This window comes from Ovis canadensis, chromosome 6 (genome assembly GCF_042477335.2).
Source record: "Ovis canadensis isolate MfBH-ARS-UI-01 breed Bighorn chromosome 6, ARS-UI_OviCan_v2, whole genome shotgun sequence".
Taxonomy (NCBI): domain Eukaryota; kingdom Metazoa; phylum Chordata; class Mammalia; order Artiodactyla; family Bovidae; genus Ovis; species Ovis canadensis.
Genome location: NC_091250.1, coordinates 130,795,431 through 130,814,678, shown reverse-complemented (window position 1 = coordinate 130,814,678; position 19,248 = coordinate 130,795,431). Strand labels below are relative to the sequence as shown.

Sequence of the window (19,248 nt, the reverse complement as noted above, 5' to 3'; positions counted from 1 at the left end):
AAATCCTTATCTTCTGGATTAGGTTTTCACTTAAGGTCCATAAAACATTAGTTAGTGTATATCACTATGAAGAAAACCTTAACAAAGTGTAAAAGTCTGATATTTTCCAACTGTGATGCTGGAAAGAACACATGCATTTGCGTCAGGCAGCCCCGAGTCCAGATCCCAGCTCTGCCACATACTGGGTGTGTGTTTCGGCAAGTTACTTAAATTTAGAGTCTCTATTTCCTAGTCTTTAAAAAAATATATATATATCAAGGCAACCCACTCCAGTATTCTTGCCTGGAAAATCCCAAGGACAGAGGAGCCTGGCAGGCTGCAGTCCATGGGGTCGCAGAGTCGAATATGACTGTGTGACTGAGCGCGCGCGCACACACACACACACACACACACACACACGCACATGCACGCACACACAGAGTCATCCTTACCTCTTAAAGTTATCATTTGGACAAGTAACGTGACGGGTGTGAAACCTTCTAAGCTCTGTAAGCCTCGTTCCCAAATGAATAATTATGATAAAAGCACGTCTCCACCCTCTCTTACCTCCACATCACCAGCTCCTAAGCAAAACATGAGCTTTAGCAAGAAAAGAACAGTCAGTGGTGAATGGCCAGTTTCGTTCTCCCTGTTACTAATCCCGTATAATTTTTGGAAACTAAAAAGCTTTGGTTAAGTCTTTTACAGTTCCATGTGTTAGCTGTGTGATCTTGGGCAAGTATCTTTACTTCTCTGAGCCTCAGCCATTACACGCTGATAACAACGCCCACCTCCTGAGGCTGCAGGAGATGAGTGTGTGTAGGGCAGCTGGCGCCTAATAACACCAAACAAATGGGAGAAGAGCTGGTTGCTTTTAGACTCTCTGTTCTCTGCTGAGACTACAGAGGGATCAGCTATGGGTGTGCCTGTGGGTGCGGGCTTTGTGGGATCCCCCCGGGCCGCTTAGCTGTCCCACCAGCAGACACATCGAGCCAGAGGCCCGCGGCTCCCCTGCACCAAAAAGGACATGAATGTCCTCCCACACTGGGTACTTAGAAGATCAGGAGTAGACTGCTCTTCCCCCGCTCTGGACTGACACGGTGCCCCCTCCACCTGGGGGATGCCCTCCTCCCTGCTGAGAGTCTCTGCCCTGTCTCCGAGCCTGGCTGACCAGACGACGCTGGTCCTGCTGCCCGGAAGTGGGTTTCCCACAGCCGCAGGTGGAGGTGCTGCTCCCTGGCCCGGGAGCTTGCCGCCTGCGATGCAGAGCAGTGGGCACTAGGTGGCAGCATTTCTCTTTCGTATTCCGAAGAGGCCCCGGGGGAGAAGGCCAAGGTGGGAGACCAGAGCTGCCTAGATTCGTGCAGGAGGTTCCCTATCCAGACAGGTGCAGGGGCAGAGGGAATGTTTGCCATTGGCCTGAGAAACAGTCTCCAAATTTCGCTCTTGAAACTCCCAAGGGGGGTCCTTCACGGGCGACTCGGTGGGTACGAGGTTGGCCGGCCCCAGGTCCCAGCGCTGGGACTAGGGTGCGGCATGCCAGGCTCTTACCAAAGGACTCAGCTCATACAACGTTTGTGAGCAATCCAAATTAATTTTTTTTTTAATTGGCGATGGACAAAGGATCAGACACGTAAAGACCGCCACAGCCCTCCGCTTACGCGCTCACCTGCCTCACCACCTCCTCCTGGCGTCTCGGCCTCGGTTTTCCCCGCTCAGGATGAAGGACGTTGGACTGGGTGCTTCCGGAGGCCTCGCCCTGCCCCATGCTCGCGAGGACTGTGACCAGCTGCTCACTTGTCACTTCTAGCAGTAAATGAGTGCTGGAAGCCCTCTCCCTGTAATACGACCCAGGGTGAGGAGGTGACGCCCCCTTAACTGCAGGGCTCCCTCCGTGGAAATTGAACCACTGCGCCCAGTTTCAGAAGCACCGGCCAAAAGCCCTGACCCGGGTCAGGTGCTGTACCCGGTGCCAGACGTGAGCACACGTGAAATGCTTTTCTCCACTGCGGGCAATGGGCTCAAGGCCCAGACAAAGTGGACAGGACAGGGGCCAACTGATGTGCCCGTGTCGCAGGGCGGGGACCCTCCGGAGAGGTTTGAAGGATGACTTTTTCAGGTGGGCAAAGGGAACGAGAGTGCCAGACATCAGGGTTGGCTGCTGAGATGCCACGGACAGTTGAAGGAGGCCCCTGAGAGGGGGTGCCGGGCTCCCAGGCCCGCCGCCCCTCCGAGGGCCAGCCCTTGAGTGCCAGCATGTCAGCCACGCTCATGACACGCGGCGTCTGTGCCAGGGGCTTTACAGACACCGGCCACCCGAGCCCCCTGGGGCCCACTCGTCCAGTGGGACCGGAGGCCCCGTGCTGGAGCCGCAGCCCCGGTGAGATGCCCGCGGGGTCCGGGCCCGCTGTGGGGCCGAGGGGCAGGCGCCCAGGGGCAGTCGTCTCAGCGGCTTAGGAGCTGGCGGGCCAGGCAGGGGCGGCCTGAAGGCGGCAGGAGGCGCGTGAGCACACCTGCTCTTGGGAAGCCGGCGGCCTTTCCAGAGCCTGGTCCCAGCGGGCGCCCCAGGCCGACCCTCGTCCCCCGCCCGGCTGCTAGGACCCAGGCGACTGCCTGCCCCCTGCAACCTGCCCCTGCCGCCCTCTCTCTTTCTCTTCCAGAATGCCAATGTGGGCCCTGGTGGAGCAGACCCGGATGCCGGCTGGGCCACGCGAGGTACAGGAGGCGGGGACCCCGTGGGTCTCTGGCTGGGGCAGGGGCCGCTGACGGGTCCGCGAGTCTCGTTCCCAGACCACCCCCCCCCCCATGGCCGCCGGCAGAAGGGGATGCTCGTGGCCCCGCCTCTTCCGGTCGTGGTCGCGCTTCCGTTTTCACTTCCATCAGGAGATGTCTGACATGCTTCCTCCTCTCCCTGGGGTGTCCCCCTCTAACTCAGGTGCTAACTCAGGGCTCCCCCCGTCTCCTGCTCTAGGTGCTCCCCTCTGGAGCACGGGCCCACCCTGTCCTGACCGACTTGTCACTACAAGTCACTCAGGCAAGAGATCTGTGTTTGAATGACCATCTCAGGCCAGGGCGGCAGCCAACCCAACACCGACCGTCACATCCACGACAATAAGGGAGGCAGAGCCGCAGGGAAAAGCCACCTCGGGGCTTCCCAGGCGGCTCCGTGGGTAAAGAATCCACCTGCAGTGCAGGAGCCCCAGGAGACGCGAGTTCAATCCCTGGGACAGGAAGATTCCCCCTGGAGGAGGAAATGGCAACCCACTCCAGTATTCTGGCCTGGAGAATCCCTTGGCCAGAGAAGCCTGGTGGGCTGCAGTCCGTGGGGGTCGCAAAGAGTCGGACCCCACTGAGCACACACAACGGAGGCAAAGTGGAAGGGTAAAGCCCGCCCAGCCCCCGCGCCCACAGTGCAGCCTCCCGGGGCTTCGCACCGGCAGGATGGCCTGCAGGGAGGTTGGCGCTACTGGACAGACCTGCTCATGTGGCTGGTATCCGCCTGGGAGGCTCTGCCAGTCCTCAACCACAGGGCCGCGATGCTCGCTCATGGCTGTTACCCAAGAGTGACGGAAGCCTGCTCTCCAGGGCTGATCTACGCTGGATGTTGGAGTTGGGGAAAGGGGAGGGAGTCGCAGCCTGCACCCTCTAAGTGGTCTCCAGGTCTCCGGGCTCAGAGCTGGCCTGGCCAGGCCCCCGCACAGCACACGGGGAAGTTCAGGGACCAGCCACCCAGTGCCCGAGCTCCTCACTGATGTCTCCCGCCAGAGAGGGAGGCTTTACAGCCAGGACCCAGAGATGCCGCCCTGGGGGGGATGCGTGCTCATGGAGACAGCCCATCTGTATGATTTTTTTAACAAGCCACTTTTAGTCTGAAAGAAAAAAAATACCTTTAATAAGCTAGCGTGTGGGGCTCTGTATTTAAAAGGAGAAGCTGAAGGGTGCAGAAAGTAAGACAGTAAGAGGTGGGTAAGCCCAGAGGGTAAACTGAGGCAGGCCTGGGGAGCCCCCCCACCTCAGGGAGACAGTAGCCCAGCCAAGAGAGAACACAGCGCTGCCTCAGGCTCCCAGTCTGGCCTCCAGTCTCCAGACCATGCCTCCCGCTCCTGGCTTCCCACGGAGACCCCAGGGCACCCCCACCCACCCCCAAGCTCCGAGGATGCTGCGGGGTGGAGGCGGCGTGGTCCTGTCGGCCACAGGGCGGGGTCTGGGCGGGATTGCTCCACCTTTGGGCCAAGCCCGTGCGAGTTCTGAGCTGGCCCCTGTGGTCTCTGCTTCTCTTACAGAATACAAGGTAAGGGCCGCCCGCTCCCGCGCTGACCTCTGCCTGCTGCGCCGTGCCCGCCCAGGTTAAACATTCCTTTTCTTGTGCTTTCCCGTGAAATGTGTGTGTCAGATGTGGATACATGTACGTAGCTCTTCCTTAACCTCGACTCAGCTCTTGGCCTCCTTCCTCACAGACGCACCTGCTCTCTGGGTGACCCCGGGCTTTCTTCTCCCTGCAGATCTATCCATATGACGCCCTTATTGTCACAAACCGGATCCGAGTGAAGCTGCCCAAGGACGTGGATCGGACGAGACTGGAGGTGAGGGGGCCCCAGGGGTGAAGGACCATGTCCGCCCGGAACATCTCTCCCCATCCGGCGTGTTGACACACCACCCCCGAGATCCCCACAGTGATGTGCAGGGCCGAGTGACAGGCTCGGAATCAAGGACCTGAGTTGTCTCCAAGACCGGAGATCGTGGTTATGTGCCCAACAAAGATGGCTTTGCCAAAGGGCGCACAGCTGCAGCGGTTTGGGGCCAGGAAGGCTTCGTCACTGTGCTTAACTGGGTAACATTCGCCTCTTCCTTGAACGCTGGGAAAATTGGCACAGTTCCTGCTTTCTTATCTGATCACCTTTACCCTGACCTTGAATGGTGCTTAACTCCGGGAGCAAGGGCATGTTTAAAGGACCTGCAGGACGAGGGTACAGAGGGTATGTGGGTGGCATCTCTTAGCCAGGCCCCACCATGAGCCATGGTCCCGGATGGTCAGCATGCATAAAAGCTTCCTTCATCCTCACCATCCTCCCACCAGGAAACCAGTGTCCAGTGATGGACCGCACCTCCCGAGCCTTGTCGGGAAGGCTTCACAGGGGTGAGGGGTCTGAGGGCTCCTGAAGGCCCAGGGCCACCTGCCCCGTCTGTGCCCAGGGGCTGGGAGCAGCTGTTGGGGTGGGTGCGGGCTCAGGAGGCTTCCAGGAGGGAGCAGTAAGGGCGTGGATGTGGCCCAGGGGCCCCAGCAGTGCCGGGGGCTCAGCAGGGCTGCCAGGCGGAAGCCCATCCCAATCCAGGCCAGGTTGATCTGAAAAGAAGCGCAGTCTCGGGTCCAGATGGACGCTCTGGGGCCCTGATCTTCCTTTAAGATGACGTTGATATCTGCTGGGTGGGGAGCTGTGCTCACGAGAGTCACTAGAGCCCCTCACCCAGGCTCCAGGTAGTGGTGGCAAGGAGGGACGGGGACGCTGGTGGGACTGCAGCGGTGTTGGGACGGGGGTGGGGATCAACCTTCTGTTGTGATGATGGATCCTGACCGAAAGTTGCTGTTCAGTTGCTAAGTCTGGACTGCAGCACACCAGGCTTCCCTGTCCTGCATCATCTCTTGGAGCTTGCTCAAACTCCTGTCCATTGAGTTGGTGATGCCATCCAACCATCTCGTCCTCTGCCGTCCCCTTCTCCTCCTGTCCTCCATCTTTCCCAGCATTGGGGTCTTTTCCAATGAGTAACCAGAAGTAAGCTAGAAGGGAACTGCTAGCTTGTCTGACCGACGGGGCTTCAGGTGAGGTCTGATCAAGCCCCCAGACCCGGATTCTCTCCTGTTTCCTGAGTGCCTCCCCTGTGTGTCGGCCTCACAGACAGACAGATGTTCACTTGCCCTCCCCCAGACTCGAAGTCTGGATGAAAGAGACCCAGTGGGGCTCCCAGAGGGGCTCTGGGACCTGGGACCTAGGACCTCGAGACAGGGGGCGGGTGCTGGGCTCAGATAATTACGGTATAAATACATAATGTGGGATAAATACGGTGATTTATCCACTTAACCCTTTACTAGCAGCTATTTAGTGATGCAGCTATTGTTGAGAGTTGAAAACGTAAGGACAATATTAACAGTAACAAGACTGGTTTTTGGGTGTGATTTGAGGTACTAGTTTCATTCCCTTATTGATAAACAACACAGTACTCTCTCACTTCTCACAGCCTGCCTTAGCCAAAATCATCCATGCAATGTTTAATTGCAAAGAAGCCTTTTTGTTACCAGTGAAAAACTGAAAAGCATGCCGTGCATTGAAAGTATTTCACAAATTATTTGCTCGTGATTATGACATTAAGGCTTCCCAGGTGGCTCAGCGGTAAAGAATCCGCCTGCCGAGGGAGGAGATACAGCAGATTCGGGTTGGATCCCTGGGTCGGGAAGATCCCCTGGAGGAGGAAATGGCAACCCGCTCCAGTACTCTTGCCTGGAAAATTGCATGGACAGAGGAGCCTGCTGGGCTGCAGTCCATGGGGTCACAAAGAGTCGGACGTGACTAAGCATGCACTGCTAGGTCACTTCAGTCGTGTCCAACTCTGTGTGACCCCATAGACGGCAGCCCACCAGGCACCCCCGTCCCTGGGATTCTCCAGGCAAGAACACTGGAGTGGGTTGCCATGGCCTTCTCCAATGCATGAAAGTGAAAAGTGAAAGTGAAGTCATTCAGTAGTGTCCGACTCCTAGCGACCCCATGGACTGCAGCCTACCAGGCTCCTCCGTCCATGGGATTTACCAGGCAAGAGGACTGGAGTGGGGCGCCATTGCCTTCTCCTAAGCATGCACAGAAGGAGATAAAGACTGTGGCCTTGTTCTGTGAAGTGTTCAGCGTAGTCTATGATGTTCTGCATACGTGCTAAGTCGCTTCAGGTGTTCACGACTCTTTGTGACCCTATCGATCTTAGCCAACCAAGCTCCTCCATCCAGGGGATTCTCCAGGCAAGCATACTAGAGTGGGTTGCCATACCCTCTTCCGGGGGATCTTTGCGACCCAGGGATCGAACCCACGTCTCTTTCATCTCCTGCACTGGTAGGTGGTTCTTTACCACTAGCGCCACTTGGGAAGCCTGGAATGAACAGAGCAGTCCCCAAATCAAGCTCAGAGAGTACCTGCCACGTGGTCTGGAGGACGGGGCCCAGGGCAGCCGCTGCCCGGGCCTCAGGGTGACAACCCCTGAGTTCTTTGCAGGGGACACACTCTGGCTCCTGCTGAAGTGAGGCTCTTGGTAGCTGTGTGCTCAGGTCTCACTGCTGTAAAACAGGGCACATGCGGGCTGGGTGGCTGTCAGGGCCTGCCTCAAGGGCTCCCGTGGCGGTGCATGGACCGTGAACACCCTGAGGGCTCCCACTCCCACCATGGACGGGGAGGGGGCAGGGGGCCGGTGAGCTCAGAGCAGGGCGCCGACAGCTCCTGCTCCTGACCCACCAGCGGCCGCAGGGCCACCAGCCCGTTGGGACTTGCTGTTTCCCTCCTAGGGAGTGGGGTGCTCTTTCACTAACTCCCATCCCCCCCTTTATTTTGCTACAATACAGAATGAAGGTGCAAAATAGCAGATGGTTAATACATGTAAACATTCCCCCCCTTTTTTTTGTTCAAAAAAAGTCTTGGACATGAGGGTAATGAGTTTCATCACCCCCATTTCCAAGAAAACCCCAGAGCATGCATTGCTCTCTAGTCATTCTCTTCCTGATCTCAGCCACGCCAGGAGGCAGATTGGAGGTGTTGCCACACATGGTATGGCAACACACATCCTCCAGGGTTGGGAGCTGGGCCCTGAGCCAGGAAGGGCTCTGGGGGTGGGGGGTGGGCTGCATCCCAGCAGGAGAGAAAGATACAATAATGTTTTCATCTCAGGGGAGAGAGCTTAACTTTTAATATAAAAACAGTTCCTAACTCTTGTAAAAGTCCAGAAAAACATGAAGAACATAAGCATTCCATGGAATTCCCCCACCGAGTCATAACTCCTGTTAGCTCCGGGGTGGACCTATTTCCGGAAATCTTTTTTTTTTTTTTTAAATTTCTCACAAATGCCCAGAGATAACTGAATTCTGTTTTGGATAAGCAGGCTTGTACTGTTGATGCAGCTTGGCATCAGTTTGTTGTGAACCTTTTCCACGCCAGCTCATGGGAGTCTGCCTGTCCTTTTAGACAGCTGCGTGCTAGTCCTGTGGTGTTCTGTTGCCCAAAACTTGGCCTCTGTGCCCTGCTGCCAAATTGAATCTCCAAGACAGGACTTTGGGTTAAGTAGGAAAGAAGAGCTGAACTGCTCTGCCAGGCCAAGGGGGACTTTGTGTCCCAACCTGAGATGGTTCCTTGAGTTTTCTAGTTCAAGGGTGGAGTTGCTGATAAGGTGTTTGCAGGGCCTGCACTCATTTAATCTGGTCTCAGGTAATCTCTTGGTGAGCTTCTCTGGTTCCTTTAAGCTTAAGGCCTCAGGTGGCCTTCCCTGGAATGAAGACTGCTGGCACTTTCCATTTATTGGGGGTTTTATTAGATTGGTGCAAATATAATTGCAGTTTTGGACCGTGAATTTTAAATCTTTGTAACTAGGCTCAAACACATCTACATTAATCAAAATAGGAACCATTACAATCCACATGCTTTTACCAATGAGAAATACATTTGCTTATCCCTGTAGCATAAAAATCTGTGCTTCAGGATTCGATGAACTCTTGGAAAACATATTCTGCCTCCTGCTGGTTGTGGAAGCTTTTTCCCTGCAAAAAGTTGTCGAGGTGCTTGAAGAACCACTAGTCGGTTGGCGAGAGGTCAGGTGAACATGGCAGATGAGACAAGACTTTGTAGCCCAATTTGTTCAGCTTTTGAAGCATTGGTTGTGTGATGCGTGGTCGGGCGTTGTCATGGGGAAGAACTGGCCCCTTGCTGTTGACCTTTGCTGGCTTCAGGCGTTGCGGTTTTCATGGCATCTCATCGATTTGCTGAGCATACTTCTCAGATGAAATGGTTTCGATGAAATTCCGAAAGCTATAGCGGATCAGACAGGCAGCAGACCACTACACAGTGACCGTGACCCCTTTTTGGTGCAAGTTTGGCTTTAGGAAGTGCGTTGGAGCTTTTTCTTGGTCCAGCCGCTGAGTCGGTCGATGCCAGTTGTCATATAAAATCTGCTTTTTGTCACACGTCACAATCCGATCAAGAAATGGCCCGCTGTTGTTGCGCAGAACGGGATAAGACGGCACTGCAGGACATCAGCTTCTGTGGTTTGCGGTCAGCTCACGAGGCTTCGAGCCTTCTCACCTTCCCAGTTTGCTTCAAGTGCCGAACAACCATAGAGGGGCCGACGCTGAATTCTTGAGCAGCTTCTCCTGTGGTCGTAAGAGGATCAGCTTCGATGATGGCTCTCGGTTGGTGGTTGCTGGCTTCCGATGCCCGGCCACTCCACTCATCTTCAAGGCTCTCGTCTCCTTTGCCAAACTTCTTGAACCGCAACTGCACTTGTTAGCAGTTCCTGGGCCAAACGTGTTACTGATGTTGTGAGTTGTCTCCACTGCTTTATGACTCATTTTGAACCCAAATAAGAAAAATCACTCAAATTTGCTTTTGAGAACGCAATGGCACCCCACTCCAATACTCTTGCCAGGAAAATCCCATGGACGGAGGAGCCTGGCGGGCTGCAGTCCATGGGGTCACTAAGAGTCGGACACAACTGAGCGACTTGACTTTCACTTTCCACTTTCATGCATTGGAGAAGGCAATGGCAACCCACTCCAGTGTTCTTGCCTGGAGAATCCCAGGGACGGGGAGCCTGGTGGGCTGCTGTCTCTAGGGTCGCACAGAGTCGGACACGACTGAAGCGACTTAGCAGCAGCAGCAGCAGCACCATCGTGTCCATCGTCTACAATAAATAGAAAATAAACAGCAAGGAACAAGTCATTAGCAAAAAAAAGCGAGAAATGCATATTAAAATGATGTATAACCTAACAACATTTATTTAGAATATATTCTGCTATCAAATGGCAAATTTCAATAGTGCAAAAATCACAGTTACTTTCTCAGCAACCTACTAGTTCTATGAAAGTGAAAGTGTTCGTCTCTCAGCTGTGTCCAGCTCTTTCCATGGACTGTAGCCTGCCAGACTCCTCCGTCAGTAGGATTTTCCAGGCGACAATACTGGAGTGAGTTGCCATTTCCTCCTGCAGGGGATCTTCCTGGCTCAGGGATGGAGCCCTGGTCTCTTGCATTGCAGGCATATTCTTCACCTTCTGAGGGCTTCCCTGGTGGTTCAGATGGTAAAGCACCTGCCTGCAGGGCAGGGGCCTGGGTTTGATCCCAGGATTGGGAAGATCCTCTGGAGAAGGAAATGGCAGACTCCTCAGTCCATGAGTCGCCAGCTCACGGGACCAGGGATGATGGCTGAGAAGGTAGAGTCTGCCTTCAGTGCAGGAGACCAGGGTTCAATCCCTGAGCCGGGAAGATCACCTGGAGAAGGAAATGGCAACCCAGTCCAGTATTTTTGCTTGGAAAATGCATGGATAGGGGAGCCTGGTGGGCTACAGTTCATGGGGTCACAAAGAGTCGGACACGACTGCATGACTAACACTTCCGCTTTTCTGAGAGATAGTCCTATAAAGAGCTCAAACGGCGTTATTAGGTGCATCCCTTGAGGCAAACCAGGACCCCCCAAGGCCGTACTGTCGCTTCCTGGCTGCTCCCCGTGTCTCTGCATCCTCTCCCTTCCCTGACTAGCAGCTGTTTGAATCTGCCCTTTACGACTCAGGGGAGGTCGCAGAGGCTGGAGTCTGTCCCTGACAGACAAGGGACAGGGGAAGGCTTCCATGCCCAGGAGCCCCGCTGGGTCCTGCCCTGTTCCTATCCCACACAGGGGAGGTTGGCAGGGACCAGGCTGTGGATGGCAGGCCATTGGCTGGGGCTCCATCACCCAGGAAAGCAGTGAGTCTGCTGTGTGCCCAGCAAGGGGAGACGGTGGATGTGCAGGGACAGCTGGTGGTGCCCACACACCGCCACACCGCCAGGGATGTGGGATCAGCCCCTGGAAGGAGGACCGCTCTGTCTGTCAATGGTCAAAGCTTGTTATCCATCCTTACCGCAGAGTGTTTGGCTGAGCCTCACCAGCCTGGTGAACATGGGCCTGGCATCGAGCCGGGCCTTGGGGATGCATGGTGAGCCAAAGCCAGCAGGAGTGCTGCCCTCAGACTCAGCCTGAAGGGGAGGCAGACGTCCATCAACTGATGACTAATGAGGGTATAAAATTATAGCCCGAGATGGGGCCTCTAAAGGAGAGGAATGTGGGCCCGTGAGCATTTTAAAAGGGATACAGTTAAGAATCGATACTTTTGAACTGTGGTGCTGGAGAAGACTCTTGAGAGTCCCTCAGACTGCAAGGAGATCCAGCCAGTCCACCGTAAAGGAAATCAGTCCTGAATATTCATTGGAAGGACTAATGCTGAAGCTGAAGCTCCAATACTTTGGCCACCTGATGCGAAGAGCTGACTCATTTGAAAAGACCCTGATGCTGGGAAAGACTGAGGGCAGGAGGAGAAGAGATGACAAAGGATGAGATGGTTGGATGGCATCACTGACTCAATGGACGTGAGTTTGAGTAAGCCCTGGGAGTTGGCGATGGACAGGGAGGCCTGGTGTGCGATGGACAAGGAGGCATGGGGTTGCAGAGTCGGACATGACGGAGCCACTGAACTGAACAGTTAAGTGGGTGTGGTAAGTGTGCCTGAACGTGTGTGTGTGTACCTGCACACAGGGTGAGAGTGGCAGGTGGGAGGAGCGTTTCAGGCAAGCACACAGCAGGCACAGAGGCCCTGGGGCAGGACGCAGCAGAGGCTGTGCTGGAGCAGGTGGCGGGGAGGAGGGCCAGGCCTTGTGGGGTCCTGAGCGTAGGTTAAGCAGTTCAGTTTCTAGCCAAAAAGCAATGACTTTCAAGTTGGGGGACGACATGATTACATTCGTATTGAAAACCGTGCCTGAGGCTGCATGTGAAGCCTGGGCTGGCTGTGTGCACACAGGAGATGGTTGAGGAGGCGGTTGGGTGGTCTGGGCCAGAGCTGATGGCATCTTGGACAGGGCGGTGGCAGTGCTGAGATGAGAAGCGGGTGCATTCAGGCCATATTTGGGGGTCGAGGTGAGAGGGTGTTGTGGGGAGGGGCAGGGACACACCTGGGGTGACTCCAGGGTTTTGGGATGGGGTGGTGGGTACATGGCAGTCACTGGGTTCAACAGGACGGACCCAGGTTCTGCCGATGACTGATGCTCTGGCCTGTGCAGCACGGACAAGGGAATTCAGGACGCTCAGCCAGGCAAAGAGAAAGACGCCACGTGGGCACCTGGTAGCCCATAGTCTAGAGGAGGAGTCTGGAAAGGGTGTGGTGGCCCTCCCCACTGTCACACGGACGGCAGTCGGACGAATCCTGGATCCCCATGGGCAGGGCGAGGACCAGGCTTCCCAAGGAGACCCGTCTGGGGCCAGTTTAATGCCATGCCTGAGATCCAGCACTTTCTTTCCCCGAGGGTCTGGGTCTCAACCCCACCCCAGCACCCAAGGGCCTCGTGCCGTGGCGGCTCTTGGGGCCTCCTGCATTTGGCAGATGCCCCCTGAGGGTCTGCCATGCCCAGAGCATCCACCCTGAGGGGAAGAGCCTTGCCTGCCCTGGGCAGACTCCAGCGTCCACTTACTAAGGCCAGCCCTGCACTCATATGCCCAGCATTCGCCGAAAGACATGGCCGTTGCACTCTGTGTCAGCCTCTTGCCGTCCAAAGGTGGCACCCTGGTGGAGGGAGAGAGACCTCGGGTCCAGGTGACCTGGGTGTGAATCAGCCTCCAGAATGTTTCTAGCTGTGTGACACTGGACCAGTTACTTAGCCCCTCTGAGTCATCAGATGACATCACTGTGCCAGTCCGGCTGGGCGGCTGGAGTGTTTATCCAGTTGTTCAGAGTCAGGAGGGCTTGCCATGGGAGAGCCCTAGGCAGGTGTGGTGTGCAGTTTCAGTCATCTTGTCCATGTCATCCCCTCTTTACCAACCTGAGAGCGACGTGGGCCAGTAGAACTGGAGAAAGGTTTCCATGGAAACGGGAGTGCTATGCGCGGGCCAGACAGTGCTTGCTGAGAACTTCCTGGAAAAGCGAGGTGGCCGGGGTGAATGGAGGCAGGGTCAGGCATGGGCCTGGTCACCTGCAGAAAGGAAACCCCTCCTGGATGCCTGGTACTGGGACAAAGCAGGATGTTTGAGAATTTATCAGATTTGGCTTATTTAATAAGCACTTGATCACCACCACCAAGTTGTTTCAAGCACTCGACACATTGGTGTACTTGGTTTTCACAGCTCGGTGCAGCGAGTACAGAGAAAGCTTGGGGGAGTACAGAGAAGTTTTGCAGGGGTACAGAGAAGGTTTGCGGAGGTACAGAGAAGGCTTGGGGGAGTACAGAGAAGGTTTGTGGGGGTACAGAGAAGGCTTGGGGGTACAGAGAAGGTTTGTGGGTGTACAGAGAAGGCTTGGGGGGTACAGAGAAGGTTTGAGGAGGCGGATACAGAGGAGGTTTGGAGGGGTGGGTACAGAGAAGGCTTGGGGGGGCAGGTACAGAGAAGGTTTGTGGGGGTACAGAGAAGGCTTGGGGGTACAGAGAAGGCTTGGGGGTACAGAGAAGGTTTGTGGGGGTACAGAGAAGACTGGGGGGTACAGAGAAGGTTTGTAGGGGTACAGAGAAGGCTTGGGGAGTACAGAGAAGTTTCAGGGGTACAGAGAAGGTTTGAGGAGGCAGGTACAGAGAAGGCTTGAGGGGGTGGGCACAGAGAAGGCTTCGGGGGACGGGTACAGAGAAGGCTTGGGCAGGGGTATACAGAGAAGCCTGGAGGATGTCCCTAGGCCTTGCAGCTTCTAGGAAGCGGATCTGCAGTTCTGGTTAAGATGTCAGGCGGGGCCACTCTGCTGTGCGTCTTCCCAGATTAATTACAGTGTGGAATATTGATTTCTAACCCCTTTTCCACATGCCAACCTCCCAGAGCACGCAGTCTGCTCCTTAGGTAGGAAAGTATGTCCGCCAGGGCCTTCCAGAGAAACAGCAGAACCAACAGGAGACAGATGGGTAGACAGACAGACAGACAGACAGAGACGCAGACGGACAAGTGTTGAGTTGGCCCCAAGAGTTCATTTGGATTTTTCGGCAACATGTTATGGAAAACCTGAATGAACTTTGGCCAATCCAACATCAAGAAATTTAATTTAAGGAATTGGCTTCCTGTGGGGCTGGCAAGTGTGGCATCCGTGGGGCAGGGCAGCCGACTGTACACTCAGGAAGGAGCTGACATGTAGAGACAGAATTCCTCCTTCTCCGGGAAGCCCTCAGTGTTTGCCCCAGCAGAGTGAAAGCGGCCACTGCATCTTCACTTAAAGGCTGAGGTAGGCACGGCCACGTGGTCAGAATGCCTTCACCACCCCTGGACTGTTTGGCCAAACAGCCAGGCACCAGGGCCTGGCCTGGCCAACTCCCGCGGAGATCAAGGCTGGCGGTTGAATAGATGGGGAAGGAGGGTGTGTCCTCCCGAGGCCTGGAGGCTGCGGTCCCCAGGGTGCTCCTTTCTGAGCGCTTGGCATAGGCAGGGCTGAGCAGCTCCCCGCGTGCCAGACCCTGGGGCTAAACACACACCTGAGTTTGCTCAAGCAGGAGAAGCCCGAGTTGTAGGAATGCACCTGAAACCCAAGGTCCTGAGGTTTAAAGAATACATCCTTTGTTTAGAGTCATCCAACCGGTCTGATGGGTCTCAGAAGAACCCGACAGACTGATGGTGACTTTGTTCCCAGCCATGCGGATGTGTCTGGGAGACGCGTCTGCCGTAGCCTCCGGGCCCCTAGGGCCTCCTGATGAGACACAAACAGCCATCCTGGAAGGCCAGGACAGGTGGTAGGACTTTAGGGGTGGAGGGTGGGGAGGGAAGAGGGAGGCATGCGGAGAGAAGGGCAGGCCCTGCTGGAGGAGGGGGAGCCGGGAGGCAGCATGACCCGGGAGGTGAGAGCACAGATTTGGACTCAGGGATGCGAAGCACAGATCATCCCTGGATGAGGACAGGAATCAGGCCCATGCTGCCCTAGAGGGGCTGAGACAGATGAGGTCAGCTGTGCTCAGTACTGAGGGACACACGTGGCCCGGGGCCTGCTTGCTTGGCTAGTGCAACCCAGGAGGGCCCCCAGGAGGAGGGGACATTTGAGCTGGGACCTGCAGAAGGGGGAGGAGCTGCTCTGTGAAGTGGGGGAAGAGCATTGCAGGCTCTGGGTGGCAGAGAGCCTGGCATGTTTCAGAACTTATAGATGCCCGCCATGGGGCAGAGCCGTGGTGGGAGAGGTGGGAGAGAACACGGTGATGCAGGGCCTCGGGGCTGCCTGGCAGCCACATCAGTCCACATCTCGGAGCCTCCATCCCCGTCCTACCCAGTAAGCTATGGTGAGGTCACAAGCCAGTGATGGAGAGCTCCTGGTCCTTGTCTGGCACAGAGGAACACTCCACAGACAGCAGAGGCCATTATCCTTATGACAACCATAACGTCATCACAGTGATGATGTCGTCGTGGTGATGACATCATCATCATGGTGATAGTGCCATCATGGTAATGATGTCGTCATGGTGATGATGTCGCCGTGGTGATGGTGTCATCATGGTGATGGTGTCATCATGGTGATGATGTTGTCATGGTGGTGATGTCATGGTGATGGTGTCATCATGGTGATGATGTCATGGTGATGGTGTCATTACTGTGATGATGTCGTCGTGGTGATGAGGTCAAGGGGCAAGGAGCATGGACCCCACTCAGCAGGAGCCCCCTCTGCAGACAGGGCCTCCTTGTGCCTTGTGACAGTGTGGGAGGCACTGCGGGGCCCAGACCTCTGAAGGAACACAGCTCCCAGAGTCACAGGCTGAGGGGGTCTGGGCCTGAGCTCACCTGCTTAGCACCCCCTAGAGCCGGGGCCTGGTGGTAGCTGGTGGGCTGCAGTGGGCGTCTGAGCTTGGTGAGGTGGAGGGACTAGGCGAGGCCTGCGGGGGGGATCAAGGCAGGCCAGTCCCGGCAAGCCGGGCAAGCTCAGGCTGAGGGCCTTCACCACGAAGCCTGGGATGCTTCCAGGAGCCTTCGCGAGGCAGGCGGTCAGGACTGAGGGAAGGGCCCGGCTCTCGAGCCTCCTGGCCTGGGGCCCAGGCTGCCTGCCCCGGGGCGAGGCTTGGGACCTCTCTGAGCCTGGGCTTCCAGAGGCTGTGAGGTGAGAGCAAACTCTCAGGGCGGGTGAGGATGGCAGCAAACGTCGTGAAGCCCCTTCCCGAGCCTGGCAGTGTCCCCCGTCAGTGCAGGGGGGTGGTGGGGTCCCCGTCTGTAGCCACGCCTTCCGGGAAACAAACCCACTCAGAAGGACGATGCAGACAGTGGCGTGCAGTTCGTTACACGGCGGGCCCAGGGCAGAGTCTCTTCTTAGCCAAGGACCCCGACCAGTTTTTGTGAAAACCTTATATACCCTAAGTGTATGTGCCCAAACTTGCCTCCCCAAATTCCCTGAAACTAGTCTGAACAAAGGAAAAGAAAGATAATCGAAGTTAACCCGTGATTCATAAGCCTGAAGCCTAGGCAGTTAACAGTGGACAATTATCAATAGGCCTGTGGTCATGCAGTAAGCATAATAGAATGTATGAGTCTATTCGGTTACACAGACAGTTAGGGTATTCTTTTAGGGAGAGTCTAGGTATGAGCCCTGGGGCTCTTCCATCTGGGGTCCTGGCTTTCCATTGGTGTGTCGTTTCCATAGATACTGGGATATAGCTTAAATTCGCAGTCTGGCCCAAGATGGAGTTCTGCTTTCAAGATGGAGCCTGTTCTGTCTGTTTCCTCCTTCACCCAAGTAGACCACAGGATGTCCATGGCGCCTCCTGAAGCCTGGATGCTAAGGGTGTGTGAGCGCGTAATTCTACTGAGATGCGCTGCTTCGTTAATGTTTCAGAGGGTCTGTGATCCAGAAAGAGTTGGGGATTGCTGCCACCAATGGCCTCAGAATGGACAGGCCTCAGTGGGCCTGTCGGCCACGGGCAGGGGTAGTCCCCGGCTACGTGGACCTGCCTGTCTGACCCGCACGTGGTCCTGAGGAGCAGCTGGGGGCAGCCTCTCAGAAAGAGCCCTGGACCCCCAGCCTGAAGGTCTGAGTTTCCAAGTGTCGCTTGCTGGGGCTGTGTGACGCAGGAGACGTCCCCATCTGGGACAGACGTCCCCATCAGTCTGCATCCTGTGGGCACCACCGCCTCACACACTCACCACCTCCCTGGGTATGAGCACAAGTGTGTATCTGGCACAAATGGTCCCTCGATGAGCTCTTGCTGTGAGCAGAGGTTTTTCATTACCAAGTCCTGTCTCAAGGGAGCCCTGGCTGATGGAGCCGGTTACAAGCTTGTTGACTTAAAAGACAGTCACAACCTGAAAGTCGAGAGTTATGTTTAATTCAGTGGGAAATTTCAGGACTTCAAGACCAGGAGACAGCATCTCAAGTGACCTTGAGAGAGCTGAGGTGGGGTGGGAATCCAGGTTATAAAGAAGTTTGTGACAAGGGGCTGGTGATCTGGACATTGAAAGATTATTGTTAATTACTAAGGAATTTAACGCTTCTCTGTGTGAGGGAAGATGCGAGAGTCTGGACCAGCTAAAATCATTCCTTTCATACACGCTTCACCTGTCTGGCACCAGGACCTGTTTTCATATCCTGAGCTTCCTTTCCTCCGGGCTCACCATCGGGAGTGGCTGCAGTGTGATGGGTCTTGGATAGCAAGTATTCTTCTCCTTCCTGAATTCCCTTAGGGCTCAGCAGCTCACACCCAGGGCTGCAATCTCTGACATGACTGGGACATCCTTGTTTACTGATACGGCAGGAAATATTCCCTCTCAGTCCTTACTGAGTCCTGTCTCCAGGGAACTCTTGCCAGCAGAGCTGGTTACAAGGTTGTCGACTTAAGAACAATAGTCACAACCTAAACGTGGAGAATTATATTTTGTTCAGTGAGGATTTTTAGGACTTCAAGCCCGGGAGACAGCATCTCAAGTAGCCCTGAGAGAATGGCTCCAAGGAGGAGGGGAGGAGTCAAGTTATATGGAAGTTATATGTTATATCTTATATGTTATATGCAACAGAGGATGAGGGGCGCTGGTGACACCGAACCTGCCTGCCAAAGCGGGAGATGTGAGAGATGCGGTTCGGTCCCTGGATGGGGAGGATCCCCTGGAGGAGGAAATGGCAACCCACTCCAATATTCTTGCCCGGAGAATCCCATGGACAGGGAGGAGCCTGGTGGGCTACGGTCCCCAGGGTCACAAAGAGTCAGACACGACTGAAGCAATTCAGCACGCAGCAGAAATCTTAAGCTAAGGAGTTTTCTATGTATGGGAAGGCGAAGAGTCTGGGTTCACGGAAGTCTTTCCTTCCACGTGCATCTCTGCTCTGGGGGCCAGTATCCTGCCTGTTTTCACATCCCGAGTTCCTCTGTGCTCACTGCAGGGAGTGACTGCAGCCTGATGGCTGTTGGATGGCAGGTATTGTTTTCCTTCCTGAGTGCCCTTAGGGCTCAGAAGCTCGCCTTCGGAGGGCCAGAATCGCAGATGGACTGTGACAGCCTTGTGCACTGATAACGGCAGGAATACTCCATTTCTCAAGGTGAAGTCAGAAAACTACCCGTGGCCGTGAGATGCTGGTGGGAGCCTCCGTGACGCTTCACGGGGCATCAGGCCTCCAGATCTGTGGCCCTCAGATGGCTTCACTGCTCTCCGACCCTCCTCCCTGGCAGGTGCAGGACCGCTGTGGGGTGGGGGCGCCCGGTCTGGTTTATCTCTGCGTCCCGGCACCTGATGCCCCACAAGTGAGGGAGGAGAGAGCCGTCTCCAGCCCTCCCAGCTCTCCGGTCACCCCACCACCCAGGAGCTGCCTGTACAGGGTCCTAGGCACACAGGTTCCCCTTCCCACCCTGGGGTGTTCCTTGCAGAGGGAACCAGAGTATACAGTTCGCTTAGATCGGTGGCTGTGAAGCTACTCCTGTTGTTAAACTTTCAAGCATTTTCCACACTGGTTGTTAAACTCAGCCATTACTGAAGAGGACATCAAGTGTACTTGAGATTCATAAATTATATTTAAACCACAGGTGACAGAGACATCTCCTCTGCTCCCTAATTCCTCTGACACTTTTCACTACCGTCTGTGTC

General features: G+C 55.4%; 1 protein-coding gene across 27 annotated transcripts in view; it reads left to right on the top strand.

Annotated features, from left to right (window-relative positions):
* Positions 1 to 19,248, top strand: part of ABLIM2 (actin binding LIM protein family member 2) — a 167,770-nt gene that overhangs the window by 142,522 nt on the left and 6,000 nt on the right. For 17 of the 27 annotated variants that reach the window (XM_069594811.1, XM_069594807.1, XM_069594821.1 and 14 more), the window contains one exon: positions 2,640 to 3,857. In XM_069594811.1, coding sequence (XP_069450912.1) covers positions 2,640 to 2,873 — 234 coding nt within the window. In that variant the 3' untranslated portion in view covers positions 2,874 to 3,857. Of the gene's footprint in view, positions 1 to 2,639; positions 3,858 to 4,262; positions 4,563 to 19,248 lie in introns of those variants that run through there. The other 10 variants (XR_011257882.1, XR_011257883.1, XR_011257885.1 and 7 more) reach the window with 3 other exon arrangements.